The sequence below is a fragment of the Sinohyriopsis cumingii genome, chromosome 6 (assembly GCF_028554795.1).
Source record: "Sinohyriopsis cumingii isolate HCF-2022 chromosome 6, ASM2855479v2, whole genome shotgun sequence".
Lineage (NCBI taxonomy): Eukaryota > Metazoa > Mollusca > Bivalvia > Unionida > Unionidae > Sinohyriopsis > Sinohyriopsis cumingii.
This window is the reverse complement of record NC_142966.1, coordinates 74,336,471-74,351,164: the sequence shown is the minus strand read 5'-3', so window position 1 is coordinate 74,351,164 and position 14,694 is coordinate 74,336,471. Positions and strand designations below refer to the sequence as shown.

General features: G+C 33.0%; 1 protein-coding gene across 2 annotated transcripts in view; it reads right to left on the bottom strand.

The window, feature by feature from the left end:
* Positions 1–4,726: 4,726 nt before the first annotated feature.
* The window catches only part of LOC149797216 (NADP-dependent malic enzyme-like), a 79,474-nt gene continuing 69,506 nt past the window's right edge, over positions 4,727–14,694 (bottom strand). Inside the window, exons 13-14 of one of the 2 annotated variants that reach the window (XR_016421786.1) lie at positions 13,171–14,493; positions 4,727–13,066 (exon numbers count right to left, since the gene is read on the bottom strand). Coding sequence is in view for 1 of the 2 variants with exons in the window: in XM_089961904.1 (XP_089818030.1) it covers positions 14,239–14,493 (255 nt within the window). In the remaining variant the exon portion in view is untranslated. Of the gene's footprint in view, positions 14,494–14,694 lie in introns of both variants that reach the window. The other variant, XM_089961904.1, reaches the window with a different exon arrangement.

Below are 14,694 nucleotides of genomic sequence, written 5' to 3'. Positions count from 1 at the left end.
TAAGAATCAAATCCCAAAAATAATCCAAGAATAATCCACGAATTAAATATTAGAAGTCCTAGTAATGAAATGTTCTAATGAATTGAAGTTCGAGTCGCGACGAAAAATCCAAAATGGAGGGCGATGATGTATACTGTAGCCTTGATAGTGTTGTGTTGTCTACAGTTCTTTTTTAAACAACAGTCAATATTATTCTGGTGTTTGAATTTCCGAATAAAATTTAAATAAATGTTTTTGTCCAAGAATTCTGTATGAGCACTCAAATATTTCCATGAAAAAGAATTAATCGTTTAGAATCCAAGTAAATTGAATAAAAATTATAACTCCAAACTGCCACAACATACACTTTCCAGTGTAAAGAAAAAAGCCCAACTGAGAAATATCTCTATAAACAAAGACTATACAGTAACTTGAAACACAAAACATATTCTCGGATGAGTGTCAACTCTCCAGAATTTTCGAGAAATATTTACGTCTAAAAGGAAATAGTCCCAGTATGACCTTGACAACAAACAATCATTTTATTCTAAGAATAAGATAAAAATAAAACGTTGTTTACTTGTCTCATTGATTTCTAAATTAAGGTCAGGAACTAGGTCAGCATAAGAAAAAAGTTCGGTGTTTACGATTAACTAAAAGGTCAAACTAGTTTCTGGAAAATATCAAATTCCTAGTAAGCAAAACTACATTATTTTGATATGTAATGAAATTAAAAATAAAAGATTTTAAAACATACAAACAATTAAATTAAATCAAATATAAATTAAATCAAATATACGTAACAATATATATAATTGTATGTGAGTGTGTGTTTTACAGAACACATTTAGCTTTTTATCTTCCTAAGCATGTAGTTTATAATCGATATTCAGAAGGAATTTGTAAAATAAAATAGATCCCACAAATTCAAATATTTTTACCTTTTTGTTTGCTGCCCATCACCGAAGGTAAACGTTGCATTTTGATGCTATAAGAAATTTAAATAGTGATTACATATTCAAAACTGCAAAATCTATCCTAATTAAGAAAAATAAATATTGTTTCTAAAACAAGGATTTCATAGCCAAAAGTAACAAATAAGAAAACTACTAATGATTAAATGACCTATGACCAGTGCAGATATAATCTACTTATTAGCCCAAAACATCCTATAAAATCAAAGTATTTTATGCTGAAACACTGCATGTGAATTACTGCATATACTCGTTTATAAGTTTACCCAAACTGCAGACAACATAGACCCTGCTCTGCCATTACATCATATACCAGAAGATCAATCTTTACAAACTGCACAAACCAGATCTGCTGGCACATTGAGCAATGTTGGATCCAGGTCTGTGCAATTTGTACTACTTTTAAGCAAGTATATACTATAGTCTGAATTTTGTAATACATATTATAAATGTCGAGACAAACAGCTGAAAAATGGTTATTCTATGATGGTTTGAACTTGCTTATGACAAAGTGGCAGTCAGACAGGTGGCAGACATTAGGCCTGAATGTTCAAGGTGCCAGTGGATCCAGTGGATGCAGTCAGATGGGTGACAGACATTAGGCCTAAATGTCAACAAGTTGCCAGTGGATGCAGTCAGATGGGTGATGGACATTAGGCCTAAATGCCAGCAAGTTGCCAGTGGATGCATTCAGATGGGTGACAGACATTAGGCCTAAATGTCTAACAAGTTGCCAGTGGATGCAGTCAGATGGGTGACAGACATTAGGCCTAAATGTCTAACGAGTTGCCAGTGGATGCTGTCAGATGGGTGACATACATTAGGCCTAAATGTCAACAAGTTGCCAGTGGATGCAATCAGATGGGTGACAGACATTAGGCCTAAATGTCTAACAAGTTGCCAGTGGATGCAGTCAGATGGGTGACAGACATTAGACCTAAATGTCTAACACACTGCAAGTGGATGCAGGCAGATGTGACAGACATTAGGCCTGAATATGCATATTGCCAGTGTACCTATAAATCATTTGGTGCCCACACCTGTGCAGTGACAGCATTGGTGGACATGTTAGGGTTTGAGTGACATATGGTAATGTGTTGATGTGTCTGAGTTATTATACACAGTGGGTGATAAAGGGAAGTAATTCATATATCAGTACCAACGTGAACTATGTGGAGTCTTTTGGTTTGGTGCTTTATGGTACAGCAACTCAGGTAGGTTAATTAGTACCAAGGCACTTGAAATAAAGTGCCTTGCCCAAGGACAAACTACCATAGCTGATCCAGTCTGGTCCAATTGAAGGACTCAAACCCACAATCTTTCTGTCAGGATTCTAGCATGCTAACCACTGAACTACTATGGCTCCATATAGTAAGTCAATCATCTACTCACTGAAGGATGCAGATTTCATCTGTATAATCAGTCATCCAGTCAACTTTGGTCAGACATGTAAACTGTTAACGTATGTATCTCAATCGAATGGGTCTGATAATCGTAAGTTTCACTGTATATGTTACGTACCAGTATTTCAGTATATATTATTTGTAGACATACAACATGTTTAACAGCAGAAACAAGTAATAATATTACGATACTTTAACACCTGTTGGAAATCTACTCAGACTATACTTGAAAAGGAGCAAAGACAGTCACACCGGTTGGAAATCTGCTCAGAGTATCTGTGATAGGAGTAACGACAGTCAGAGACTTGTCAACCTTGATGAGACCGTCTCAGTAAGGCAGTTGATTTTTTTCTTAAGTTTGACCAGTTTTCAGTAAGGTGTAACAAAATATCATTGACTGCTATTGTAAAACTGGAAAATGTCTTTAAAAGTTTGGTATTTGAAACATGTAGCAATGGTCAACATTATATTCAACTGAAAAGTTTGTAAAGTACACACTTTACCACTAGTCCAGTTGCACAAATTTCAGTTCCAAAACCCTATGCAGCTCAATGGCTTTTGCTCTTTCTCAATTTGACCCAAGTTTTTGATTTTTTTTCCTTCATTTTACATGACAAACATCTCCGCCACGAGACATACTCAAATTGACATGTGATGTCCAATAAACATAATTGTGATCCTTCCAACTTTTATTCACAATATGAATATTCCATTTTATTCTTCTGTACTGATTATTAACACTTTTTAAGAGGCTTACTTTCCGTTTCATCTTCAACATGCACTCCATGCTAGACGCCATTAAAAAAATTATATTATCAACAGTTTCAACTTGCAGAAGCTTCGCAAGAAAAAAATATTTGCAGTTTAAATCATCTGACGTACTACTGTAACGTTAGTCTGGTTATCTGACAAATTCAACTAATTCTAATACGAAACTAGGATCCAAATCAAATACAGATGAACCATATATCTGGAATATTCAGCAACAGTCATTTTCCCGTAGTTTTTGCTTTTATTCCAAAAGTCCGTATTTTAAGGGTAATTTTCATAAGACTCACAGCACAATCGTAATTGTTAGCAGGTCTGCAGTCACACCTACTGAAAATCAGAGTATGATTCCAATACTATGGAACTTTGCTCTGGAATAGTATTCCAGTTGAGATTAGAAATGCCCACTCTATTTCCTTCTTCCTAACCCAATATATCCAGTGGCTTCAGAGATGCAGCTAAAATAAATTCCTTTGCATGAAGGTTTCAGGGTAGATTAGTTCTTAGCTAATTGTGTTACCCACTTTAAATAAAGTCATTTTTATTATTATTATTACTCAGAGTAACCATGATAGGAGTACTGACAGTCACACCTATTGGAAATCTACTCACAGTATCCATGTAACGCGTAATGAAAACCACACCTATTGGAAATCTACTAAGAGTATCCATGTTAGGTATAGAGACAGTCACATCTATTGGAAATCTACTCAGAGTATCGATGTAAGGAATAATGAGTCACACCTAATGGAAATCGACTCTCAGTGTCCATGATAGGAGTAATGACAGTCACACCTGTTGGAAACCTACTCAGACTACCCATGATAGGATTAATGAGAGTTGCACCTGTTGGAAACCTACTCAGACTACCCATGATAAGTAATGACAGTTACACCTGTTGGAAACCAACTCAGACTATCCATGATAGGAGTAATGGTGTGAGGGTTGGTTATTTTATGTGGGTCTTGATGAACACAAGTGTCATTTGGCTGATATGGATTCTACTCCAGCTGTAGAAGAAAAACTTTAAACACAGAGCTTGTGATAAAGATAAACAGATGACAATAATAATAAAAGAAAAGAGAAAGATGAAGAGATGCAAAATGCATGCTTGTATGTATTTATGTCTGTTTTGGATTTTTAACATAGCTTTAAAAGAATTTCAATTATATCCCTACAATGTCTGCATTGTGGCAGTTTATAGTGATGTCTAGTGCTGGGGCATAAAGCCACAATCATGTAGCATGATGTCCCACCCAGTCACATTATCCTTACACCAGGCTGACCAGTCTTAACACTTTAAAACATTTAATGCTGAGTGCCTAGCAAGGCAGCTGTTAGTACCATTTTTACAAGTCTTTGGTATGACTGGGCAGAGGTTAGAACCCATGACCTCCCACATGTATGTATGTATATATGTATGTATGGTTTATGGGCAGCTCAGCATGATTATATGGTGCCAACTAATGATAACGTTGAAAATGAAAGCAATTACATTTCATGCTTAATCTGAATTTGTCTTCAAGGTACATACAAATTATGCAACTGCATTCAATTAATGGAGCAATGATTATGATTGATGAATAATAAAAAAACAAAAAGAATTGTCTATAGTTTATTTCAGATAGTAATTGAGGAAACTTTTACAACAACTAAGCAAAACATACCACAGCATTTTATAAGTAAAACAAATTCAAAGTATATACTGCTTTTTCTTCAAATACAGACCCTAAACTGAGTCATTTTAACCAAACCTGTATTTTTGTTTGTTTAATTTGCATTCATTATTGTTCTGTTTGTATTCAATTTACACTTGCGTTTCAGCTTTTATTTCATCAATTTTCATTTACAGTCTCAGATTCTGCACTTAACGCTTAAATTAAATGTCCTTTCAGTTTTGTTTATTGGAATGTTCTTACCAAAGTATGGATCTGTTTACTACAGAATTAAAGGAGAGAATAATTGCTTTCTTGTTTTGTCAAATCAAAAATATGCTTTTTATAAAACAAAGTGCACAAAATTCAAAAGGCAGCACTAATTTATGATAAATTAGATATAGAACTACAACTGCAATAAGTGTAAAAAATATTTCAAAAAATTATTAATAGACACATTTACATGTAATGTCATGACAATGGCACTTTTTAAAAAACATTTTCAAAGCTCATTAGGAGTGAAAAATTCTGCACCAAGAATCTCATTCCACGTATCATCCAAATGGGTTTTTGACTGTGGAAATTTACCAGCAACCCAAAGAAAAGGTCAACCAATTTTCAAATCCATTTATGAAATGCATCTGTTCTGCATTTGTGTTTTATGTCTCCTACATACTGAATTCATCATGTGTGTGTTCATTCAGCATTCCATTTTCATTTCACTGGAAAAATGATCCCTTTCAGGGTCCCTATGTCTAAAAGTAACAGCAATACAATTAATATTTCAGAGTACAATTCACCATAATATGGTTTTGTATGTACAATTGTAATATACATCAAGCTGCTCTTGCTCGCCGACAGCCTTGTGTGAATGTGATTTTTGTTCAAATTTTACGTCATACAGGCAGTTTTATTTTATGGCTGCTTTGTAAATTATACATGTGGTTGTAAACAGCACTCTCTGAAATGTTCAATAGTAATGTCTTACTATTTCACTCCTGGTGGTAATTATATTCATTTATAAAACAATTACTTGTTCTATAGGAAAGCATTGTACTGTTTCTACAAATTTGAGCAATATGTGTAAAATTTACACTGTCACATGTTTATAGAAAACATACCAGTATCAAGCGAAACTGACACAACAAACCTTTTGTGGTTTACACGTATCTCACACACTTGCCACCTTGTGTGAAATGAACGTAAGAATGCCCTCCCCCCCCCCTTGGATTTGGAGAAAAAAAAAGAGGACTGGTGGAAGCGACTATATATTCAGAACCGCTTTACAAAGGAATTGACATCCCTGCCATCTTATGTTATTTCCTTAAAGTTAGAAAGGTATGGTATAGTCACATGATAAAAATCTTATCATTTTACCATTTTCATCTTTGATGCTGATGTTTAAATATGGAAAAATGATTATCACAGTATGACTGTAGTGTATTCCTAACTTTTGCTCTTTTAAGGAGGCAAAGCCATTGTGAATCAAAATGTATTTATAAAAAAATGTTTTTAAAAATCGAGATTTTGGATATATAAAAAAATCGGAAAATCTGAATATCTGGATATTTAAAAAGAAAAAAGTCAGGATTATCCAGAGTAAATTGGGATAAGATGCAGGTCTGAACACATCCTTGTACTCAAACCATAATGGCCTATATAAATAACTTCAGAGTCCTAGACTGTTCATCTCTATTGAAGACTTTCTTCTATCACGATAATTAAATGATATCCTGATACAATTTATGACAATAAAATTCACATCAACATGTTCAAGTAAAAACAACAAATAAAAAGAGATCTAGCTAAAAAAATAGGAATGCACCAAAGACGTAAAGAAAACAAATATTTAACACAAATAGGGTCATTTGGATAAGAAATCAGAATTTTTGGATATTTAGACACAAATTTGGGATGTTCCTGAAGAAACCATGATAAGATGCAGTCTAAACGCATTATCCTTACACAACTTTAGCCTAAATATTTTCAGAGTCTTAAATTGTTCATCTCTACTGGAGACTTTATTCTATCAAGATCTCAAAATGGGTTCCTGATACATCCATAAAGTTCACGTCAACATGTTCTAGAAGAGAAAAAAAATATCAGTGCCAAGGGGATCTAGCTCACTGATACCTAACATGTAAAAAGAACCAAGAACATTTAACATAAATAGGGATATAAAACATAGTATTAAAACAAAAGGCAGTGGCTATTTTTACACTAGGTGGTAGAAAGATTTACAAAATTTTTATTAATACACATCTTATATTTGTGGTGAAAAACAAAAACCGTCAAAACAAATAGCAGACATGAATACAGATAAATCTGAAATTAAAAACTGTTGGCCAACCTTTAACGGTATGGATTTTAACATGACAGAACTATCTATATTCCTAATGTCAGGTCTTATCTACCCATTCAACAGTTTAAGAGAAAAGTGAAGGTCGATGTACTGTTAAAATGTAACTTTTCTGAGAAGTCACCAGTTGTTGTTCTGAACAGCTTTATTGCTGGTACTTTTCTACCATATTAGAGAAAAAACACAACCTCATTGTCAAAAAGAAAACATTTAGAGAAAGTTTATTTGAGCAAATGAGAACTCACTCTTAGATCCTACTGATGGTGTATCTGTTGTGTATTATTTTCTTTCTAGTTTCTTGTCACAAACTTTTGCTCATTAGGTGTGTTCAAAGTTCCACTGAATGAATATTATTTAGTAAATTATGCACACAGGAATGAATAATTTTGAAAATACTAATGAAGAAAGCACTTGTCTTTAATGCTGACAGATAATGATAGTTGTATTCTAAAAGATACCAAAATAAATGATTACACTAATAACCAAGTACAATCTGATTATATAAGCCCTGTACATGTAAGCCGTTACAACTCCAGCAAAATACACATCCCGAATAAAGACAGCTAAAAACCAATGTCATATTTTACAGAGTCATGAATCATTGGATACACTGGGGTTCCTTCTTCAGGTGTATCATTTTCTATTTTACTGTCCTACCTTCATCAGCAGTGATGCACGTTGGCAAACTCAAGCCACAAAAAATAATCACAAGTAGAAAGCCAGTTTCTATCATACCTAAATTCAACCTACGTTCTAACTTAAACAGAAGAGAACAAAATTATTATCAAAAGGTAAAGACAGTGAGTCAGTAAAATTAATGCTTGTTCCAATATGGGTGATGTCATATTATTGCAACTTGACTTTTGAATATACAAGTACTATCATACTGAATCTCTTATTTTTTTTATTTTACAGTTTACAGTCTCTAAGAACTTGACAAGTTCAACTTGGATGACTAAGAAACCCTTCACAGAAGATACTCCTGGTAAAATTGACTGTATAGCAGAAAAATAAAAGATGGTCACAAGTTTGCCAAGTCGAGCATAACAATCATACAGTCATAAATGTAAACAATATTACCTTTAAAGCAGAGTTGAAGAATTCAACAACAGTCGTGAAATATAAAAATTGTTAAAATGTAATATTTTCTTATAACAGCTGAAATGAGCTTAGTAAACATTATATGCAAAAGCCTTGCAGATCAACACAACAGCACCATAACTGGCACATTATATGCAAACGCTATTTTTTCTTTTTTCAGTTCCAGTGATATTGACCTCTGACTTTCTGACAGAGATCAGATGGCATTTTTCTTACCCAATCATCCACATCTTTGGCAAAGGTACATGGTCAACTGAAATTGTCATCCAAAAACAATTTTGTTTTCTTTCATTTACAGTGACCTCCACCTTTGATTTTTGGACCCCCAAAATTATTGCTTTTTCCTTGTATATTATGCTATCCTCCACTATTTGTTCCAGGACTATGATGTCAAACTTTCTTGAGCAAAACTTGCAGTCACCATGACTATGACCTTTGACCCTAACTGCAAAAGGCTTCTTTCTTTCATTGAGAAGAAATTACCTGTAAAATCTACCAAAGATAGGTGCTGCAAAACTGAAGTAATCATATATAAAAGGAAAAATTAATGAACAGACAAGGTCACTGCATAATATGCTCCCCAAAAAGGCAGGTGTATAACAAAATGTAAATAAAAAAAAAAAAAAAAAACAGAAACAAGCTGTTATGAGATAAACAGCGCAACAGCTTATACAAACTCATATTATCTACTCAGTTTTAAATATTGTTATCACAGTAATATACATGCTTTCTACATTTTCATTATGGGTCTAAGTATTACCATGTAACATTTACAACTCTAATATTTATATGAGGATAACGACTATTATGATAGTATCTGTTAATCATGTAATTCTTGTGATTAAAATGAAATGAGAAATATGTCTTGAACTCTCATTAGTGAAGGACAAAAATAGCCATAACATATGACTGCGTATATTATAAATTACTGTAGATACAAGTACAGTTAATTAGTCATACTGCTAAATAAACGCTTCCCAATAAATCAATATAAATGTAATCTTTTCAATTACAAATTTAAACATCAACTTTTGATGCAAGTTTAGCAAATAAATTTTAACAAATTTGTTCGTTTATTATCTCACCTGAAATGTTCCTGCAGCCATAATAACAAACAACTAAAGAACCTCTGGAACACTGAACTTGGACTTTTTAACTGCCACATTCCTCTGGTAATTTGACCAATTTGAGAAAGGTACATGTATGGAAAATGAAAATGTAGGTCCTTAACAAGGCTCTTAACAATTTACTCTCCAAAACAAAACGTTCATCCCATGGAATCGACCTTTAATGCCTGTCCACCATTACAAAACCTTTTTATAAAGGTGGTTTCTATTCTTCTGTACATGATTCCAATCTCTGTACGTTTTCTGTACAGCTTTTGTTGCACTGGAAAAAATGCATTTAGAAAATTCAGATGCAAGATCAGCATGTTCAAAAATAAATTTCAACCGTACACTTAGACGTTCATGACCTTTTCAGTTTTAGAAATTGCAAATTCAAGCCCTCAGAGGTCAATGAATCTAAATATTCATTGCTATACTTCTGTGGACAGTTCAAAGTTTTAAGGTGCTGGCTGTCCCTTTTGTTTTCTGTGTGTTTAGTTTTGTTGGACGATATTTCTAGAAAATGATACAACTTATAAGCAAAAGTTGGATCATAAAGGCATTATGCCTCAAAAACATGGGCGGAATGAAGTGTTGAAATGCTTCTGAGACGTTAGTTTGGTTCCCTGATCCACTCCACTGAACAAAGACCCAGATCCAAACTGCATCAATCACATTTCATATTTGTTTTATTATTACTCTAAAAGTCCATAATTTATGGTTCATTTCTGTAAGAATTATGGTAAAAAAACTTGAGTTGGCACATGTGCCCGGAATGTGCAGTCAATAATGGTGAACCTGGTAGTCACATGCCTATACATTGAAACAAGATTTCTACAAACAACAATAAACTGTGACTCTGATCTTTAACCTTCACACCAATAGCTATATTTATATTCCATGTAAACATATTTACTTTGATGTCATTTCATTCATGGCTACAGAATATAGAACTGCTAGATTCAAAAATACTGACTACACAACTAAAAGTTAAACAACTACACCCTGTGACCTCAAACACCGAGTTCTTTGGCCGAAAATCTTGAAAGACACTCCTTTCCCAATGAAGCATTCATGGTCAAAGTGTAATGACGATCCCCTAATGAAAACAGAAGAGATTGCCCTCTTCAAACACTTTAACCCTAAGACACTATTCAGGGACAGAAAGTCATCCAATGTGACCGCCATGTCTCCCCATCATGTTGCAGGCAGGACAATATGGGCAAAAATGCATTCAGAGTCTGACTTGTTGTTACTTAAACAGGACATCAAGGGTTAACAACAATTCAGGGAAACAACTAGTTTTAAGCTAGAGACTGTAAACATTTTAATGCATGTACAACATATATAATAGTGGTGGTTCACTTGTTTTAAATAATGACAAAAAAGACAATCAAAATACCCATCTGTAAAATCATTTATGAACATCAGTATTTTGTTAAAGAGATGAAATAGTGTGTTATAAAATTTAACTGGAAAGTGAAGAAAAGCAAACACACAGCTTCTTCACTCAACGACCATCCAAACGCATTGTTCTTAAAAAAGATTCAAGAAACTATCAACCATATTATGAAAATAATTCCATCTCTAAAGCAACACTCCTTTACACATTTTGTTTTAACTTGTGTAATATTATTTGTATTCTCCCACTGGGTTTGACAGACTCGACATTCTTCATCAGTGAAACAACCCCTCCAATCAAGAGAGAAAGGACAATAGATTTAGATTTCCTGAATTTAAAACTGAGATTCTTGACCGTAACTACAAAACTTTAAGAATGATACAAAATATATAGATGTAAAAAGCATAGATAAAATGTTTTCTTACGAGTATTTGGTAATTGAAATAAATAAACGATGGATATTTGCTTGTCTGCCCAAGTATAACATGCAACAAACAGTGAATAGTGAAAAACAAGATCAGCTAATGTAAAATGTGCATGCAGATCAGGGTTTGAGATGGTCAACTGAAATTACAAGAGACACACTTTTTATTGGGCCTGAATTTTATTTAGGACGAAAGAAAAAGTTTACCACTGAACATAATCTTAAATTTTAAGAGTAACCTTAATCTTGTGGGTGTACTTGCATATAACCAGACATGCACATGAATGCCAAAGCCATTGCTATGATGAGATTTTTGCCATAACATACTCTTCAGTAAATTAAAGGAACAATATAAGTACTGACCGGCCAACACACAGGTCTATGCTGTTTAATAGTCAACATATACACATATGACACCCACTCATTTACAAAATTTTTAGATTATTTCTTTCCATACAAAGAATTATTAGATTGTTAATTATATATTTCTTGGCTTTATTTAAATTAACTCTAATGTTCTTGAGGTAAATGAAAAATTTGTGAGAATTATTTTTGGACCATCACAAAGCAGTGAATGCATTACTAACACTATAAAATACGTAAAGTACATACAACACACCTTTTATACAGGTAAAGTCACAAAAATATATAGTCTAAAAACTACATTAACAAAAAAGAAGTATTGTTCAAAAACATTATACAAAAACTGTTATCAGATATACAGATTAACTACTTTCTCTATGACGTTTGTAAATTCTATAAATATCTTACTTTAAACATGTACTATATGCTTTACACAACAATATTTTATCTTGAAATGGCATTTTGTTGGTAAAACTAGGCTATTAATTTGTAATCACAAGGTATCAGAACAATACAACTTTAAATTGTCATAATACTTTAATTCCAATTAATTATTGCATTATTCTATTTTTTACATTGTCAATTTCATGAGGCATCTTTCTGGACAGTACTGAGACCCCAGAGTTTGGAACTTTTTCATGTACATGCTGAAATATATGAGGATAAAATCACTGAATGTCATTTAACATCACCCTTGGAAATGGTCACATTTAGTAAACACTTGAATGCCGATATCTAATTTTTCTGTATTAAATCACAGAAATTTGTATTATAATCAAGTTTTTCCACTTTCGCTCAAAGTACAACAAGTGTTGCTTAGATTTAATACAACAATGGCTGGTCTCGAATCCAACTACATAAGAAAATCATGAACCAAAAATGTAAGTAAACTAAATTTTTAGTTTCTGAAAGTTCTGGTACTGTATACAATTACACCAAAAATGTCAAACACCTGTTTAATGCACTATGTACCAAAGTGCTATATAAAGACAGGACAATCAATTTTAGAAATTAAAAAATTGGATGTCAGTAATCAAAGTTCAGGTGCATGAATTTGTACATGATTACTATGGCATCCTTATTTAGGGAGGTCAAGTATTTTTTCAAGTGGATTTACAAGCTCACAAAATATTTACCACCAAATATAGTCAAAGCACTGATATGCCAATAAAATAAATCTGTACCTAAAATGAGTGCCATAATCGAGTATTTACTAAATACCCATTATTTCACCATATTCTTAAAAACTGAAAAAATAATGTCATCTTTAAAGCCATAGTTAGATACCTCATTAAACAATATAGTATAATTAAGTGATCAGGAATACTGTGAATAATTCTACAGATATGTGAATACTAAATTTGTGTATCAACTTTCCAAATCTACGATTCCTAGAATAATTTAATTAATCACTTGGAAAAAAGGCTTAGCGTGAAATGAAGTGAAGCTAACATTAAGGCAAAAACTTATTTACAACACTACATGTGAATATGGATATGATGCTTATTTCCATAAGGCATTATTCATTACACCTTGGACTACACTCTTATGATGCTTATTTCCATAAGGCATTATTCATTACACCTTGGACTACACTCTTATCATGATTATTTCCATTAGGCATTATTCATTACACTTTGGACTACACTCTTATCATGATTATTTCCATTAGGCATTATTCATTACACTTTGGACTACACTTGTATCATGATTATTTCCATTAGGCATTATTCATTACACTTTGGACTACACTCTTATCATGATTATTTCCATTAGGCATTATTCATTACACTTTGGACTACACTCGTATCATGATTATTTCCATTAGGCATTATTCATTACACTTTGGACTACACTCTTATCGCGATTATTTCCATAAGGCATTATTCATTACACTTTGGACTACACTCTTATAATGATTATTTCCATAAGGCATTATTCATTACACTCTGAACTACACCCTCATCATGATTATTTCCATAAGGCATTATTCATTAAACTCTGGACTACACTCTTATGATTATTTCCATAAGGCATTGTTCATTACAGTTTGGACTACACCCTCATCATGATCATTTCCATTAGGCATTATTCATTACACATTAAACTACACCCTCATCATGATTATTTCCATAAGACATTATGGATTGCACTTTGAACTACACTCTCATCATGATTATTCCATTAGGCATTATTCATTACATTTTAAACTACACCCTCATCATGATTATTTCCATAAGGTATTATGGATTACACTTTGAACTACACTCTCATCATGATTATTTCTATTAGGCATTATTCATTACACATTGGACTACACTCTCGTTATGAGTACAATAAAACAGTTCTTTAGGAAATAAAATACACCAAAACACATGCATGTACACAACAACCCGCATCCTGCATTCTGAAAGAACCACACACTATACAAGCTTAGTCATTTTTCTGGAACACTCACTGCCATAGTTAAAACTATCAAACAAAAACCAAAATACATTACATCTTACTGGCAGCGAGAATTTTTAATGTCAAATCACTAAATTACTGCGAATTCATTTATTTAAATGGCTGTCAATTTTCATGTCTTTACAGAAAAAAAATTACATTTCTTTCAAGCAATAATGAAATCCATTGAAATTAACACAAATAAAAGTGAATTCAAAGTGCCATACAGGATTCAGCATTTGTGTTTCAAAGATGTCATCTATATTTGTTGATCTGTTTGATCAGGCCAGGACCAGGTTTCTGGAACAAAGGACTCGTAGTCTGTTGAGTACAGTTGCTTCCAGATGAATTCCCTCTTGTTGGGTGGTTCAGGGTAGTAGGAAGCTAATTTGTTTTTGTAGGCATATTCCGCAACATCTGTGGCAATTTGCAGAGACACATCTCTGATCTGGTTCAGTGGTGGGTACACTCGCCCCTCCTCCAAATCGTGGTTGGAGACTAGTTTGGCTAAAGACTAAAACAAAAAAAAAAAGAAATCATCTCAATTTTGCTCTTGCAGTTTGCCTAGTAAATGTTGTCTTTGAAAAACTCATTGCAAGTTCAAACTGTACAAGATGAACTTATTTCAATCTTATTATTTCATATTAATTTCATCATTTGTACACATTTCAACACATCCATAACTTCTTTTGCTATACTATGTGTTACACATGTG